The 17,477-nt window shown below is 41.0% G+C and overlaps 1 protein-coding gene across 1 annotated transcript in view; it reads left to right on the top strand.

The window, feature by feature from the left end:
• Window positions 1-10,200, top strand: part of MLXIP (MLX interacting protein) — a 49,347-nt gene extending 39,147 nt beyond the window's left edge. The window contains 7 exon segments of the mRNA XM_080406169.1: window positions 338-462; window positions 2,536-2,634; window positions 4,537-4,664; window positions 5,691-5,814; window positions 8,677-8,806; window positions 9,501-9,587; window positions 9,590-10,200. Coding sequence (XP_080262295.1) covers window positions 338-462; window positions 2,536-2,634; window positions 4,537-4,664; window positions 5,691-5,814; window positions 8,677-8,806; window positions 9,501-9,587; window positions 9,590-9,675 — 779 coding nt within the window. The 3' untranslated portion in view covers window positions 9,676-10,200.
• Window positions 10,201-17,477: the final 7,277 nt, after the last annotated feature.

The following is a 17,477-nucleotide window of genomic DNA, read 5'->3' as shown; positions in this document are numbered from 1 at the left end:
GCTTGTAAGAGTTACCGTTGTGTCCCAGGCCATTAGAGCGTCAAGTGGGGGAGTCTAGCAGGATGATGGAATTGCAGCCTCCACGTTCAACATGCCTTTGCTGAAGTGCGCACGTGTGTGAAAGGAGTATTACATATTGTTGCTATTTGGGATGTAGTAGCCTTGTGCCATGACATACTAAGCTTTCCCAGCAACTGACGTTTTCTAGCTTGTGGTTGCTGCATCAATGAATTTGGTTGCCAACTGCATTTCAGTTCAATTCTGAATAGAAACTTCTCAGCAGTGACTTTTGCTACGGAAAGTTGCTAACGTGACTTGTCTTTCTTCCTTTATGAAGGCCGAGACTGTCAGAATTCAGGCCAAGCTTCCCCCTGCACCTCTGAGCAGAGCCCCAGTCCACAGTCTCCTCAGAACAGCTGCTCAGGAAAACCTGCCACGGACCCTAATATGGCTGCGTTAAAGGTGTGTGCCCTTTCCTTTGAGGTGCTTTCCTTCTTTTCTTTGTAGCTATTTGTTTGACCTGATGTCTGAGCATGGACTAGAAAGTTAAGCTGTGCTTCAGGAACAGCGGCGTATTTGTGCCTTGGGCTTAGCTTGCGCTGCATCTGTGCTGCTCTGTTCAATTCAAAATGTCAGACTTTAATAATTACTCTGCTTCTCAGGCGGGTGTCATCAGAGGGGCCAGGCCTAACCGCACCTCTGCAGGTCCTTATTGGTCATGACAGCAGTTCCTGCTGTGGCTCAACAGGAGCATTACGACAGGCCTCAGTTTACTTGGTGAAAGGTTTCAGGCTTAGTTTTCTAAACCATGGCTTTTTGCCATTGTTCTGTTGGGGCTCTTCAGTCTGCAGGGCTCTGGCCATCGCTGGAGGGGGAGTTCTTGACCTGCTGAGTTACTTGCATGTCTCCAGTGATGCTATGCTGCTCCACAGAGAAGCAGCTCCACAGACTCTACAAGTTACAGCTGTAAAACACTTCGAGAATTATTGGGGTAAGAACTCGGCGGTCTAGAGATAGCATCTGAGCAACCTGGTCTGGTGGAAGGTGTCCCTGCCCACGACAGGGGGGTCAGAACTAGATGATCTTTAAGGTCCCTTCCAACCCAAACCATTCTATGATTCCGTGATCAGAAAGCTGGCTGTACCTCGTACACAAGCTGACCTTGTCAGAACACTTTCTGTGATTGTGTGAGAAACCTCTCCACAAAAAAGCAGCCACTGCAGGACAATCAGCTGTAACCCTCTCTTTCATTCTGTTGTGAAAGGGAGTGTTACTTCACCATTTTGCAAGTGCCAACCCCTTTTTGGCTTCTCTGTATATACCCTATGAGGTGATGTCAGCTTGATCACTACTCCCAGGGCAGAAAGGTAAGTTTAAACACCTGTAGCCTGTGATTGCACTCAGTTCTAGTTCTGTTGTAGAGGAGAATCAGCGCTGCTGCTTCCTGAGCATGCCACAAGTTACTCATAAAAGTTTGCAGTTATTTGCTTGGCATAAATGCTTGCAATCAGTAGTTGCAGCCTGTTCTTGCTGCTAGAAGCAAGTTAACAAAAGAACAGATTAGGACTGGCCATGGGTGGGAAAGTGGCCACTAGATGGAGGAGTGTTCTTAAAAGTAAGGACAGCGCGATGAGATGGGCATAATAGCCGTTTAAATTCACCTGCTTTGACTGGAATTGCTTTGGATGTGTACCGTCAGTAACTCTTCTGTAAGACAAGAGAAACAGTGATGTTTGCCAGTCTCTGGATGTACGTTCTTTTGTTCCTTTGCATCGTTAGTTAGACTAAACAGTTCTGTGTTGCTGGGTAATGTTGTTTTTTTTCAGTTTGGCAAAGCATAGAGGGCACAGGGGATCTCAGTCCTGCTCTTCAACCTGCATTTTCTGTGGTTTTGGGCAGCCACTTTACTGCTTTACTATGTTGTTTTCCTCCATTATAAAATGCGGTAATGGTGAGCTACCGCTGGAAAGCCTAGGTCTGCCAAGAATGCTTTCTCAAAGTGCAAACTCTTTATTTTTTCCCCAAGAATTTTGGCAAAAACAACTAATAAGTTTTTAATGCTGCAAATGAAAATGTAATTCATGACAAAGCCTTTATCCTCAGGGTTGGCTAGAGTTGTAGATTCTTTTATCGTTTTTGCCAGACTGCCTGTTACATCAGTAGATGTTATCTATACATTAAGAATAAATGATACAGATGGTTTTATACTTAAAGGCTTCAGTAAGATCCTAAATAATTACATGCTTCAAAAACCGGAATTTGATTTCAGAGAAGGAAATTTTATAACTGTCTTAAATAGGAATTTTTACTTTACAAAGAAAATCTGCAAGGTTTGGAATTGAATTTAATACACTGGATGCTTCTTTTTAATAACTTAAATCATTCTTTGCAGTTTTATAGTCATGTGGCTTTGACTGGGAAGACTATGAATGCCACAATTCAAAAATTACACTGTGAATTTGAGTAGCTGAAATAGTCATAGCAGTAGAATGGTAAAGGAGAACAGCATAGACTGAGCTAATTTTATTTATGCAGAATCGAAGAATGAAGCATATTTCAGAACAAAAACGAAGGTATAATATCAAGATTGGTTTCAGCACTCTGAACAGCTTGGTTTCAGCCAACTCCAAATTGGTAAGTAATTTGGTAGCAGTAACAGTTTAATAAGGAATATAAGAAAAAGCTGTTCTAAAAAGATTTGTTAATAGATTTAATCTCTTCTCTGTTGACTGAGAACGCCAGTCAGTCAGTCAGTGAAGATATATGAACTGAGGGACTTGGAAAGGGAATGGTGATAAATCCATGGCTTACAGTCAAGAGAGTGCATGAAAGTGCTTCAACTTTTGGACACTGTTGTTCTGATGCAGCTTCAAACATTGCACAAGTCTTGTCTGATGGGATGCTGCAGCTTTAAAGCCAACCGGGAAAAAAGAAAAACAGATCTTTGTAATCCTTGCTCTAGGGACCCCAGTAATGAACATTTTTGTTACACTTGCAGCATAAGATGACTTTGCATTTACTGTTATGTCATCTTTCTTATGCCATACTGGCTTTTTATACCCATTCTGGATGGCTTCTGGTCCCTGTAGCTGGACTTAAAAAAAGCTGTGGTCCAGCCAGTATTTATAAGCTTATTCTGCCTGAACCATGAGCCAGCTGGAAGCCGGAGGGATGCTGCTGGTACAGTGCTGGGCCTAGCTTAATATACCTTGATGTTTGACCTGAGCTAATATACTCACCTGTGAGCACAACTTGTTAGCTTAGGCTTCGTGCCCTGCTAACCACAGCTGTGCTGCGTTTGGTGAGCTGAGAGCATGGCAGAGCAACCTTGTGTGCCTGCAGGTACTGTTGAAACACGTCAGTGAGCCAAGGGAGGAACAAAAAAGACCAGTGAAATTTCTAAAACTTTCTCCACTGATGAGAACTTTACCTCCCAGGAGGAGTCAAGAGCCTGGCCAGTTCAGATGATTTTGAAAATCCCTGTAGGAGCCTTTACATTTAGCATCACCCTGCTGCCTTTAAGAATTTGGCTGTGTGCCCACAGCCTTGCAAATGTTCTCAGGGCTTTCCCTGCACACACACACACCCCCCTGCCCCCCGTCTTTTGTGCATAGATTTAGAGAGAAAAAAAATCTCAACTGACCTCTCATTGTCAAATGACTTTATCCAAATTAAGAACATATTCTGGCTACACTGGTTAACTTAATTCACTAAATTGAAATCAAATTAATTGAAACAGACTTGTCTGCACAACAAAATTCTGAATGTCCTTTAAATACCAGTACCATTTGAAACATGGAAAATATGAAAGCTTACTATGAAGCATGTTGATTTGTTTACATGATTTATATCATTTTATACATTTAGGCCATCAGTTGTCAGAATTTCACTTCCTGGCTTGGATAGCCTATGTGAAGGGTAATCAGTTTTGAAAACTCAGCTTTAGTAAAATGTCGGATTAACTTATTTCTCATATACAGGGTTTTTTAATTTGTTCCTCAAAACTAAAGAGTATTTAAAAAAAGATCCGGGACATTGTTTCTATCTTGGTGATAGCTAGGCTGTGTTACCTTCTGTTTAATAACTTCAGGTTTTCCAAACTGAACAATCTATATTGTCAGCTTCAAACAATGCTTCTAACAGCATTATAAATCTATCAGCAGATGTAGCAAATCCTTCAGTACTTAAGTAAGAATTGCAAATATTTTTAAGAGTGTAGGTAATGAAATAAAAAAATCTTAAATTACTAGAATGCTTCTTTCAACAAATTAGCAAAAATGTAATTTGAAAGAAAACAACCGCTGCAACCACATTTCTCTGTAGCAGTGTGCTAACAGAAGTCAGAGAAATGAAGTTTAGTATTATCTTAAATGTTTCACTCTGCCTATCTGTGTGCTTTATCTGCTTTGGCACACAGCAAAGGAAACTTAAGCAAAGGTGCTGAAATGCTTTTCTGGGTGTTACAGCAAGTTAGGGGCAAACTCATCAGTTTAGCTTTGTTCCAGAAAGTGAGCTCTATGTTTGTGTTTGGTCTAGATCAGCCATGCAATCACGCTCCAGAAAACAGTAGAATATATCTCTAAACTACAGCAGGAAAGAACGCAGATTCAAGAGGAATCCAGGCGCCTTCGGGAAGAAATCGAGGAGCTAAACGCTACCATCATGTGAGATTTGGGGAGTTTTCTGTAATGAAGCAAAGCAGCTTGAATGTTGCTTTGGCTAACAACAGGGAATATTTGTCTCAGGTGTCATGCCAAACGACAGATGGGTATTGAACGGTAGTAGAGTTGCTACCAACTGCCAAACAAAAAGCATGGTTGCTGTGGGATGGGCGTTGGTAGTCAACCATGTGGATTCAGCAAGCTCTGAGCATGAATGCACAACAGTGGCAGCATCAGGTCAGTTAGAATAATTCTGAGAAGAAGCCAGTGATGACTTTTTTTAAAGCTATGCTCACTGGGTTATCAAACACTTACTCTTCTTGATGGCTTTGCTGCAGTTTTCTTTCCAAATGCAGTCGATTTTTGTAGGAAAATATAGCTGAGTGCATATGACACAGGACTTGGAATGAAGGAGCTTGCTGCTAGCTGAACATAGCTCTGATATGTCACTTCACCTTCCTGGTGCCTCAGTTTCCTTTGGGGGTTTACAGTAGTTAGGCACTATGGCAAAGCATGCTGAGAACCCCAGTGGTTTTTCTTTCATCTACAGAAGTATTAGGCTGAGGCTTTATGTTAGACTTATCAGCAAATCAAAATATTTTTAGTTTTCTTTAAAGGGTTGATGACATTTCTTTGGTTTTATTTTAGATTGATCTGTTTCTTAAGACTCTTTGTGCCTTTTTCCTTTGTAACATTGCTCAGGAATAACTGTAAATTTTTCCTTGGCTCCTAGTGGGTCTAATTGGATGTCAAAGCCTACTTCCTTCTATGTTATACTTTGTTTTCAGTTTTGTTGCTTGTAATAATAAGTGTGTAGCAACTGGGGGCATTGCTGTGCTGCAAAATTGATGGGAAAACAGTATGTATTCCTGGCTATGTTACATTCGGGGGGGGGGGGGAGGCGGGGGGGGTCATGTGCTGGGAAGCCAACTCAGTCAGGGTTACACACTTTTCTTTCGCTTAACTTAGTCTGGAAAGAAGTGTGTCTTTTCTGACGGGGCTTCTGACCTCAGAACATCTTCTTCTCAGTTCTTGTCAACAGCAGCTCCCTGCTACCGGCATTCCCATAACACCACAAAGATTTGACCACATGAGGAGGATGTTTGATGAGTATGTGAGAAGCAGGACCCTGCAGAACTGGAAGTTTTGGATTGTATCCTTTTGTATCAACTTGCTGAATTGAGATTTGGTACTAACATATTTAGACCCAAGAACTCTGGATTCCGATGCTGTGACTTTAAGCCAGGTTATTCAGATAATATATGTTCTCAGTTTTCATTCCCTTCTGTATGTAGATATGAATCCTTGCCCTATAGGTGGTCATGGGGCAGAGCTTGTTCACCTTAAAGCATGGAAGGTAACTTGAAATTAAAATGCAATGCAAAGGCAAGGTTTTCTTGGTGGGTTATTGTGCTGCAAGAAATGTTTAATGATCTGCTTCTGTAACGGTAGCTCTTATAATCTTGGGAAAATGGAACAGAGAATAACATTTTGGCAGAAAAAAATTATTACAAACAATTGCTGAAGCTGTTGCAGTTTTAAAGATTTGCAAGTTTCTCTTTTTTTCCCTCTTGTATTTTCTTCTTTCTTTTTTTAGTTTTCTGTTTGTCTTTTGTTACAACAGCAAAACAACTTAGTTTCTCTTTGCTTCTCTGATGCTAGAAGCTATGTTTGTAAGTGAATCATCATGCAGGGGGTTGAAAGACGCAAACAGAATGAAACCAAATTAGCTGTGTTTGTGCTGAGCTGTATAGACTTAACTGGTTTGGATCAAACATTATTAGCTTGAGTCAGTTCAGGGATATTAGTAGTCAGCAATGAGAAGTAGTGTTAAACTTCCCTTTTCCCATTAAACTTCATATGTTCATATGCATATCTATTTATTTATTAAAATATGTATTTATTTGCACTTTATATTTTGTTTGTCTGTGTTCTGTGCTGGCTATTTCCCTCTAACTACCTGGATTGTATGAGTATATATGTGCCTGCTTGTGGACGCATGAAGTACAGCATTTTTAATACTTTGATAAGTGAAAATGCTTTATTTGTTGTTTCCTGGTTTATGTTGGCCCTACAAAGACACTCCTCCTTTTAGCATCCTTTTAGGAAACAGTTCTTAGCAAGGTCTTACACAGTCTCTGATAACTTAGAGCTGGTGTAACTGTGGAACCTGTGGATTCTACAGCACTATTAACTCTGGAACAATTTCAAGTGAATTACAAAAGCAGAAGTCTTTTAAGATAAAAATGAAAATTGTTATTTAAAGACAACTCCAGACAGGCTTGTTGATTGGATAGCGTGATTATTTTGTGCTGCTCCAAGATGTTGAATAGCTTCAGAATTTGGAAGTGAGACACTTCTAGAAAGTGGCAGATGTTATTAGGGATGAAGATGCAATTTTGGGTAACTGAATTTTGTAGCGTTGGGGGAAGGACAAAGGCTTTTGTAGCTGGTGGAAGAGGAGGTTGACAGGCAAAGTAACGTTCCCAAACTTGCCTTCACAAATCAGGATGTAACTGTGATGGAACAGTTGTTATAACAGCTGGATTGAATCCTTAACACATGCTGACATATTTCAGAATGTCTTGCAGTAAAAGCTGACAAGGTCCAGGGGTGAGTGCTAATAATAAAAAAATCTCCTCCTCATGAAATGACTGTAAGAGGGGGAAGGGCAGTTTTCATTACAAATTTGGAAGTATAGTTTCTGTTGCATATAGGAGGGAAATGAGTAATCTGGTCTTGGGCTACTAGAGATAACCCAAGAATAGAATACTCTTGACTATTAAAATATAGATAGTATCAACAGAATATCAATACTATGTTGTTCTTCCAGTTACTCTGCGAGTCTATAAGGGCATGTAAATCCTTTCAAGAATTTCAGGCAACTGTTAGACCTGTCTTGGTTGTCAGCCAAAGTGAGAAAGATGGGGGTGTATGACAATGCTGAGATTGGTCTGGGCCATATTCTCACATGCTGCTGACTGTAGTCAGGAAATCTCAACAGGAGTGACATGGTAAAACCTCAGATTCTGAGCCTTCAGATGAGCTTTATCATCCAACCAGCTTCTGAAATAAATGTACTTGTAAGCTGGAATCTACTTCGTGAATTAATGTGGCAACATTATAACAAACTGTTTTGAGTTCAGATATTCCAGGAAAGCTCATCTGAAGACCTGGGAGCTGGGGCCAACTGAGGCTTGTGGTGGTGCTCTGTACGTTTTCATACACTACAGACTAAGAATTCTGTCTGCTCCTTCTCTGCCAGGAAGGTTATTGCCAACTCCAGGCCCATCCTTCCACTCTGTGATGACAGAGAGCTGAAAGGAAAGCCTGACAGTCCTCAGCTTGCTACTGGTCTGGTCCACGTAGATGCAGATCAGCAAGTCTGGTCCTTGGTGTGGGAGTCCTTGCCACACCACTGATCATCTCTGAGAATATGCTTATGTACTTTGAGGTCTTTGTTTAGCTGCAGTAGCAGAGAACTTGAGTGCTGAAAAATCTGCTTGAGAAATTGGCTGAATGCTTTTACTGCTGGCCTGTGCTGGACTCGCTATTGCCAGGCCAGACTCATCAAAGGACTCTACCTCAGATGCATCTGTGGTGTGCTATGCTAAGTGATATGGTCACACCAAAGCTTCAGTATCCTTTTGCTATGAAAGCATCAGGGTTGTATGAAAAAGGTGGCAATGAAGAAATCGGACGACTTACATGTACATAGAAATGTCAGATACGCATGGACTTACAACAGGGCCACAGTGCAGTTGGTTTGTAGGAGATCAGGTGAGTTGTATAGGGATTTTGTAAGAAATAATGAGTATCACTGGGAACTGAGGTTCACTTTTCCTCTGTCTTAGTGTTACAGATTTCAAAAAATAGTTTTTGAAATGTTGCAGTCCCTCTATAGTTGAAGTCCATTTAGAAGGCTGCTGTTGCCTCTGCAGACTGAGCTGTAGTAGCCTTTCCCATGCTTCGAACTCCTCCTTTGTTGTCTCCCTTAACATTTGATGGTTTGCAGTTCAGCATTATTATTAAGCCATTGTTTGAGTCCTTCAATGGGATGGTTTCCACAGCAAGCTTTAAGGATCTGGATCAAACTGCAATGGCCTGGTTGGATCAACACTGTTCTCTTCCTGTTCTGAGGCCAGGCAAGTGAAGTTCTATCCAGCATTTATTCCAGATCATAGGAAGTGAGACATTATATATATACCATTTCTTGAAAGTCACAGGATGACAAACAAAGCACATGATGCTGAATATGACTTCCAGTTCCTTTTTATTATCTCAGTGGAAAAATAAGAACCTCTTTTGACTGTGAAGATGCTTGGTTACATGCTTAACACTGAACAGAAAAACCACCCAAATTGTTGAATGTAGATACTAGAATGTAAACAGTGTCAAGCTGCTTTCAAATACTCGAATTGCTGTAAGTTTGGCAGTATGATTTCTTTCTCGCTATGAAGGAAGACTTCAGAGATTTGTGTTCAGCTTTGAAATGACCTTCTGTTTGGGCATGATTTCTCGAGCTTTTCCCCTTGCAATTCAGCAAGTATTTACATTGATAACTGCTGAGTGTTCTTTCTTTTGTAGAAGTAGTAAGCGTTTTGGCTTGTTTGGTTGAGTTTTTTAAAGTTCTAGATCTCCATTACTCGTTCCCTGAGCACAGTTCCTGCATGTCTGTTGTTTATTGCCATCACCGTGTGTGGAGGTCTGCATGTTTTGCAGAAGTATTTCCGTAATTCTGTCATGTGTAACAGCCTTGCATACTATCCTGCGTGGATCTGTTTGCAGTCAGACTCGTGGTTTTGCTTCATACTTTTCTGACTTTTTTTTTTTTTATAGTGGTACTGAACGCACTCCGGCATCTAAGTACGACCACCTCAATTCTGTCAGATCCATCGTGCCTGCCAGAGCAAGCCGTTGAGGCAGTTAACAAGATGAACAAAACAGCTGGCGAAACCTAACCAAAGACGATGAGTTGCTTATACAAGGGGTGGAGAACCAGCCAGCCTGGTAGCCTGGCAAGTCTCCTGTCAGTCGGTGCACTTTAGAAAGAATTCTCTCCAACACCCGAGATGTTGTTCAGGACATCTGGCTTTGCCTTCAGAATATGTGGAAGTTGTCAAAACGTTTTGATTCCTCTTCAGTGCTGTGCTGTACTCCGTTAAGTGAGAAAACACCAAGCTCAGGTAAATTTAGCAGGTTTGAGTCCTGCAGGCAGCAATATATCTCCATCAATACAGCATGCATCTATATGCAACAAACCTATTTCTATGAAACAGCTTCAACTACTAAGTTCTCTGAAGTGTAAATCTTGTACGCCAAGGGATGTTCTCTTAAAGGAGAATTATACTTTCAATTTTTGAAACAGAATGTGCTTTTTATTTTGTTTTCTGGTATTCAGTTCCATTTGCTTTACTTGAAAAGTGAAAATTGTTAAAAACAGGATCATATTAAAAACCAAAGGAGAAGAAAAATCTGTCAATGATGTCAACTTGTGGCAAAAATACTAGAAATAAAATCTCAGGCTATGTTTTGTGTATTTTTGTTTTAATGAGTGTATCATTGCATATGATTGGTTTCAAGACATGCTTTGTTTTCTAGTAAATAAAGTAGCTGATTTTTATTATTTTTCCTGATATAGCCATTGCACATGAGTAGCAGGCTGCAGTAAGTGCAAGAAAGCAGTTTTAGATTGCATAATTCTGCAATTAGGATAGACCATGTATTTCATACCCAATTAATCTATGAACTGTTTTCTTGCACTTTGCAGAGTTCAGCTGCCTTCCTCATAAAACGTGCACATATAAAACACATCCATAGATAAATATTGTAGTGCTTCAGAGACAAGAATTGAGTTTGTAATGTTAAGAAATTGGCTTTTTTGTTTTCTCAGAAACTATATCAAACCACATGGACTTGTAGTCAGTTCTTTGCTTCTTCGTCTTTTTTGATTGTTCTTTTTGTCTTCTATCTGAAAAACCTGAAGGACTTAGCTAAGTTTGGTCTGTATAGGAACAGTATGTTCAACGTGAATTATAAAACATATAAAAATGTTTCAAACCTGAAATACTGCATACCATTTTTCTGCGACAGTCTCAGCGAGTACTGTGCTCTCCTGCAGATAAACTTAGGTCTTGTTACAGCAGTGATAGCCTGTCCATCCTGGGACAGTGCTGAGATACTCATTCCAGCTGACTGTTCATAGTCTGGAATGATCCTGTGACCCTTGTAATTCCACTCATTGCTTGATTCTTGTTCCTAAGAGCTATGCAAACTGTGGGTAACATTTCCCTTGTACCTCCTCTGAGTAGTTTTCCTCCAGTTCCGAGAGCTGGCTGCCTGGAGGCAATTAGCAAGCTATCACAGAGCTAAAATGAGGAGCAGCTAAAACATTTGGGCATTGAACGTGCTGAAATGGGGTCTGTAGGTTCTCCTTTGGGGGACACAGCTTTTTTCAGCATTGTCCTCAGTCTTCTCTTGGTGGGCTGAAGTTTAAAAGAAACAATAGGCCTGGGGAGTAGGACTAAGCATGGGGAATATTTTTTCTTTCAACTTTGTCCTGAGATTTTGCAGCTAATGGCTTTCATCGCAGAGTTCCTTTAGGTGTGAGTAGGACTGTAGCAAGAAGAAAAGCAGGAAAGGTTAACCCCGGGGTCCTCTCCCTGAGCAGAGGTACTGTGAGTTGAGGAGCTGGGGGCTGAAGGGGACTGCTGGGGGAGACAGGAGCCAAAGGGGAAGACAAAACGGCATGATCTAAGTAGCAACACGCCTTTCTGTAGCTGTGCAGACAACTGACGAGATGTTATCTCGTTTTTCTTTTTTTTTTTTTTTTCCCCCAGTGGATCTGTCATATCATTTCAGGTTTGTGGCACATGTGAAAACCTGTGTCCCCGTGAAAGAACCAACGAGAATCCAGGCTTCAGCTAAGGAATAGTTTGTTGAAATAGTGTATAAAGGTTGTCATAGTAATTAAATAGTAAGTAGATTTCCTGGAGGGATCCATATCTAGGTCTTTTGTATGTAATATTGTAATCAGTTAAGCAATGTTCTTTGGGATGCATCTGGATAAAAAGCATTGAGTAAGTGTAAATTCTTTTTTTAAATTGGTGCTTTAAATCCTCCCATTTTTTATCATTGATTGTGAACTTGATTCCAGTAAAGTCATTTAACACTGTGATTAGCTGGGGAGTGTCCCTCAAGTTTTTTACTGGATTATCTCATTGAGATGCGTAGTATACTCTACCTACATGCATATTTGCATGTTAAAAATATGTATCCAGTTTTCTAGAAAGAAACCAGTAGGCAACTTGTCCAAGAACAGAATCACTCCTGTGTTTGCTGTACTTTTCAGATGAACAGATTCTGTAATGCGTGCAGTGTGGTCTCTTGCTTGTCAGGCAGTGATTGTGCTTGATTTTTACCGTTACCAGTATCAATGACATCTCAGTTCTCACTGAATGGATTTGGAAGCTGAAAGGGACCCTAAAGGAATAGGGAGGAGGTAGTGTGACTGAACTGCTAAAAATTTTGTTCATTTGCAGTTTTTATCTGGATGTGGATGGAAAAACTGCTTATTGCACCATGAGCTGGTTACAATTGGAGGGAAAGTGCTTATTTTAATAACTTGTGGTGGAGAAACAAGCTCATAGCACTATTAAAAGACTGCAGATCTTAACATAGTAAGGAGAAATAAGTCAGAGATTGCTTACTTAAGCAAGAGTGTAGGAGGGAGGGAAGGAAAAGTGAAAAGATGCTTTCCACGTAGTGCAATTACCAGAAATGATGTGGCTGCTTTTGAAGCAGTGATTCAGTGTATTGGTGTCACCCTATTATTGCAAATCAGAGCTGTTTTTATCAGTCAGCCTTGTGAGAGGTGTGATTTCACTTCATTTGGAAACATGGGAGGAAAAAGCTGGTTTATGTCCCACATATGCACAGTAGAACTGCTGAGGATTGGTATGAAAAGAGATCGACCACGTTTGTATTGATGTCTGCATAGTGTTCCACTTTGGCTTATATTTGAACTCCTTTGTCTGTCTTACCTCTCAAGGAGTCTAAATACTGTATTTCTTTTTTAAAAAAAAAAAAAAAGAAAAAGAAAAAAAAGTTTGGTAACACTTTCTCCCCTAATTTAAGCAGTCTAATTTCCTCAATGTCACCAAAGTATACTTCAGCAAACAAAACACACAGTGCCTGTAGTCTACACAGAGTTACAGATGATGCACATCTGTCTTCAGTGTATTGGTGCTAAACTTTCAAAGAATCTCCATGTAATTGAACACCAGTTATATTCCGTCAAATCCAACACATTTCACTTGATAAAGGAGCGGGTAGGTAAAATTTTTATGGCTTGTGATATGCACAAAGTCAAACTGAGGTTGTCTGGTGGTTCCTTCCGATCTTGAACTCTGTTAATCAGTATATTGCGGATGGCCCCCAGCCCAAACACAAATCTGGGAGGACTTGTGCGTTACCTGGTGTAGCTGTTAGGCTTGAACGGCGCTCCCTGTTAGCGGGAGTGAGTGGTGAAAGTCTAGGAGCAAACTAGAACTGAAGGAATTCACGAGTAGTAGGAACAGAGACAAGTGGATGCTTCATCTTGACAGTCTGATCGCTGCACAAAACCAAAGGATTCTTGATTAATACCATTTGACCTAATTGGCATGTTCTTCCATGCTTTTCTAGACCCTTTGGGAAGACTTTCTTGAAGAGAGGCTTACTAGAATGTTTCCATCTGTGCCTTAGATCTTGGCATTAGTGTGTGCATTTGATTTACCTGAAGTCATACATTCTTCCCCCTGGTACAATGCTATGTGGAAAATTCAGTGAATTGACGAAAGGGGGGCTTCCCTGGGTTTTAAGAGGTTTTTATCTGCGTGGCATTATTGTGTCCCGCTGAAACTGAAATTGTGAAAAACCATGTGTGTGTGTGTGTATGGGAAAAATTGCGTCTTTCCTGCTGACCTCACCATCCTCTGCTCCCATGTGCACAAGCACATACACCCACATGTACATACTGTCATACTACAAGTTTGACAGAAACCCGTTAAATATGCAAATGCTGAAATCTCTAAATCTGGCTTGAAGAGACAAAGGGCTGTCACATTGCATTGAAAAATAGCATCCCTTTACTTTGCATCTTCAGAGTTTTCTTACATTCTCTTGAGAGTGTGTGTGTACACGTATGGTAGAGGTGATGGGGCAGGTCATACTTTGTTTTGTTTGCTTTTAAAGCCCAGAACTCCTTGAGAACAGGAGAGGGAAGCTCACTGCAGAAATGTTCAGTAAGATAATGCTTCTGTGTACAAATTACTTGAAAGCTATTTCACTTCCTCTGTTCCTGGAGTGGATAATTCTTGCCTTGATGTTGCCAACTAGAAGATACTGCTGAAAATAGAATGGGTTGTTCACTATTTCGACCTTTTTCTTTCTTTCCTTTTTTGTTCTTTTCCACCTTTATTGCATGGAAAAACACCGAAAATCAGAAGGCTGATGATACCTGGTTTAGGTGCTTTGGGGATTCAGTCAGTCCACTAATCTTGGAGGACTATAGACAACTGTTGATGACTTTTAGGAGGTTTGTTTTGATTATTTGAGATAACAGGAGTTTTCATGTTACTACTCCTCAATTTATACGCTTGAGTTTTGGAGGAGATCGTTTGTTTGGGTGGTTTGTTTTTTTTTTCTTTCAGAGGGCTCCAATATTGTTCCCATAACATCAGTAAAGGCCTCAAGTTTCCTTTCGTTTCATCCATGGTTGGATTTCATGCTTATTTACTGCATTAGAGCAGAAGTGGTAGTACTGAATTGTAGCTTGATCTGTAAAACTTGATTCAGTTACGAAGAAACACATCTTGGGTATATAATAGAATGAATGACTTTCTAGCCATTGCCTGAACTGCTTTTATATCTGGACTTTTCCAACATGAATAAGATTTTGAATCAAAAGATATCAATGTTAGGAACAAGGCTTTTAATTAACAGTACAATGAATAAGTTGCTCTCTTTCTTCTTCTAACCTTGTATTTAAGTGTTTTCAGTGAATGGAGTTCATTCTTGTTAAAAAAAAAAAAAAAGGCAAAAAGAAAATAAATAAAGCTTGGAGGTATGAGGACTTCAGGTTGTGCTCTTGCTTTGCATAGGTTTCCTGTTCTGTTGCATGACACAACTTCTGTTGTGCTGTTGATATGTAGCACTTTTCAGTAGGTCTGTTAAATTGTGCAATGCATTTTTTTTATATTGACAACCAAAACAATAAAGGTTATTTTTTGGAAGAAAGTGGTTGTAATGCCTTTATTTTCTAACTGAATGTGGGGAAACGGTAAGTGGAATTGTTCCTGAACGGGCACCAGCACCTGCCATCCTTTTTGCAACTCTGAAAGATGACAAGGGATCATTTCCCCATTTAGCAGTGCTGAAGTCACCCGCTGGGATTTGTGTGTTTGGCTTTCCCGTTGCAAGGCTCATGTCCTCTGCTGAGTTCTGAAGCTTGGGCTCCTCTTAAGAAGCTCAGTGCATCCTTGGGCCTTGGCTGAAAGAATCATCTGACTCTGAGCTTACTTGGAGCTTACAGGTGATTTCTTTTTCTCATGCACTGGCCACCAGGCTGTTTGCTTTCTGCTGCGTTGTTCCCTGTCTCTCCAGAGGAAACATGATCCAGATTAGCAAAAATTGAAAATTACCTTCTGTATTCAGCTCTGCTCTCCTTCACCGAAGCAGCTTTGAGACTGGGGATGAACAGGTGGGCTGAGGTATCATCTCCACAGGTCCAGGTGTCTGCAGAGTGTACATTTTTCTTCACCCTAAATAACCAGTGAGCTTGCTCTTTCACATTTTGCATAACAGTTTTCCAAATGGATTGAAGTTCTGATGTGTTCCTAAGGTGATCAGAACCTTGTTGTTGTTAATGATACTAAGCATAACAGTGAGAGCAAGCTCCTTCAACAAAACTAAACAGGCAAACATTTCTTTATTTCTGCATTTACTTCTGACAGGCTAGTAATTCAAAGGTAGCCCTGGTATTTCTCCAAGAAACAAAAAACTCTGGAGCCTGTAGGGGCTGCGCCAGTGCCTTGAGCCCTGATGGTCCTATTTTCTTGCCAGCTTGGATGTGGGGTTCTTGGCTGACATGCTGCCTGGATGGGGGACAGAGCAGCACTGAGGTTGGATAACACAGTATTCCCATGGAACTGATGTCAGTGTTCAGTACTGAGCTGCCAAAGTGCATTTAAAAAAAAAATGAAATGACATTTCATCTTTGCCTGCAATGAATGATTTTTGGTTTTCCTTGGTAGGACACTTCAGTTCTGTGCTTCAGTTACTGCCTCACAGGTATATTGGATTTTCTTGCATAGTGGAAGCAGCATTGGGTGACTGAGACTCTAGGTGAAGCGAAAGGTAATAGATGAGTGAAAAGAGGGATTTTATTTTGACTCATTGCACAAGAATAAATGCTGGTTAATCTCCTCCTAGTGACTGATGGCTTTGACATAATACAGCTTATGAGAACTTTTGATGAGTCAGGCCTGCGGTTCCAGGACAGAAATTTTCTAACTGTGTGCATTTTTTTTATATATCTCTAGCTTAATGTCACCTAAAGCATTCTAGTGGGGAGGCAGCGAGTAATAGTGCTTTTAAACAGCAATAAACCAGCCTGACTTTACTCTCAACCAAGTGCTGGAGGTGGCCAGTGTCACTGCAGTGATGCTATCAAACCTGTCTGGGAGGAAGCTGCGGCAGCAAAGCTGTTTCTAGTGCTCTAGAAACACTACTGATGTATGTTGATTTTTGGGGTGATTTCAGTGAGGCTGGTGTAACTAGCTGATGTGCCAAAAGACATTTATAGAAATGGCTTATTTTTGTGGCTGATTTTGCTAACCCTTTGCTCTATGGAAATTACACCAAATGAAATCACTGCTGTAAGGGAATTGGCAGTCAGTGGGTAAACAGCTCAGGGCTCTCTTTTATCTGTAAAAGAATGGAAAGCAATGTTCATTAGATGTTTAATGTTTCATTTTTTTAACCTTTTTTTAACAAGCTTATCTCTGCCTATTCTAATCCCTGAGGACTTTCTCCTTCTGAGTGTGCTCGTCACCAGGAGGTGGGCAGACAGACAATGGATAGCTGGGTGTTGGGGAAGTTCCTTGCGTGCAAACACAGAAGAGTCCCCATTGTCATCCAGAGAGACGTTTAATGTGTTCCTGACTCAGAACAAGGTGTGTGGATCGCAAACCCCAATACCTTTCCATCACAAAATGAAAACAAACCCACGAAAGACTAGACTTGTCACGTCCCTAAGTCCTGCTGGTGTCTGCCCTTTTGAAACTTCCTGCAAAGTCCATCCCTGACTTTTCCACCTCAACATTCCTCGTAGGCCTTGAAAGCCAACGGCTTCATTTTCAATAAGGATAAATGGGGAACTGCTTGGCAAGAAAGCTTTGCCGGTGACTACCTCATAATCCCAGCAGCGATGCACCATGTGGCGCGGGTGTCTCCCCCAGCTTCCCTCCGGGGCTGAGGAGGATTTCTCCGAGCCCTGATGATCCTGAAAGGCTACAGATCCGCAGATGCTCTCATGCTGTTCTGCCTGAGGCTGGCAGCCTTCATCTCAGGACTGAGTTGTTGAGCCTGTCTATGAACGCTCAAGTCATCTTCTTAGAATCCCTGGCTTCAGCGTGAGCTTTTGAGCACTCTGCCTTGGGCACGAGCAGCAGTGGTCCTGGGAGTCTCTTGCAAAGGAAGCCGCGTAGTGACCTCTGCATTAGGGCTAGCGTTGGCGCTCCCATCTTCTCTTTACTGTGCAGTCCAAGCTCAGTC

This window comes from Falco punctatus, assembly GCF_963210335.1.
Source record: "Falco punctatus genome assembly, chromosome: 1".
Classification (NCBI taxonomy): domain Eukaryota; kingdom Metazoa; phylum Chordata; class Aves; order Falconiformes; family Falconidae; genus Falco; species Falco punctatus.
The sequence above is the reverse complement of the archived record's forward strand: the minus strand, read 5'-3'. Positions and strand labels throughout refer to the sequence as shown.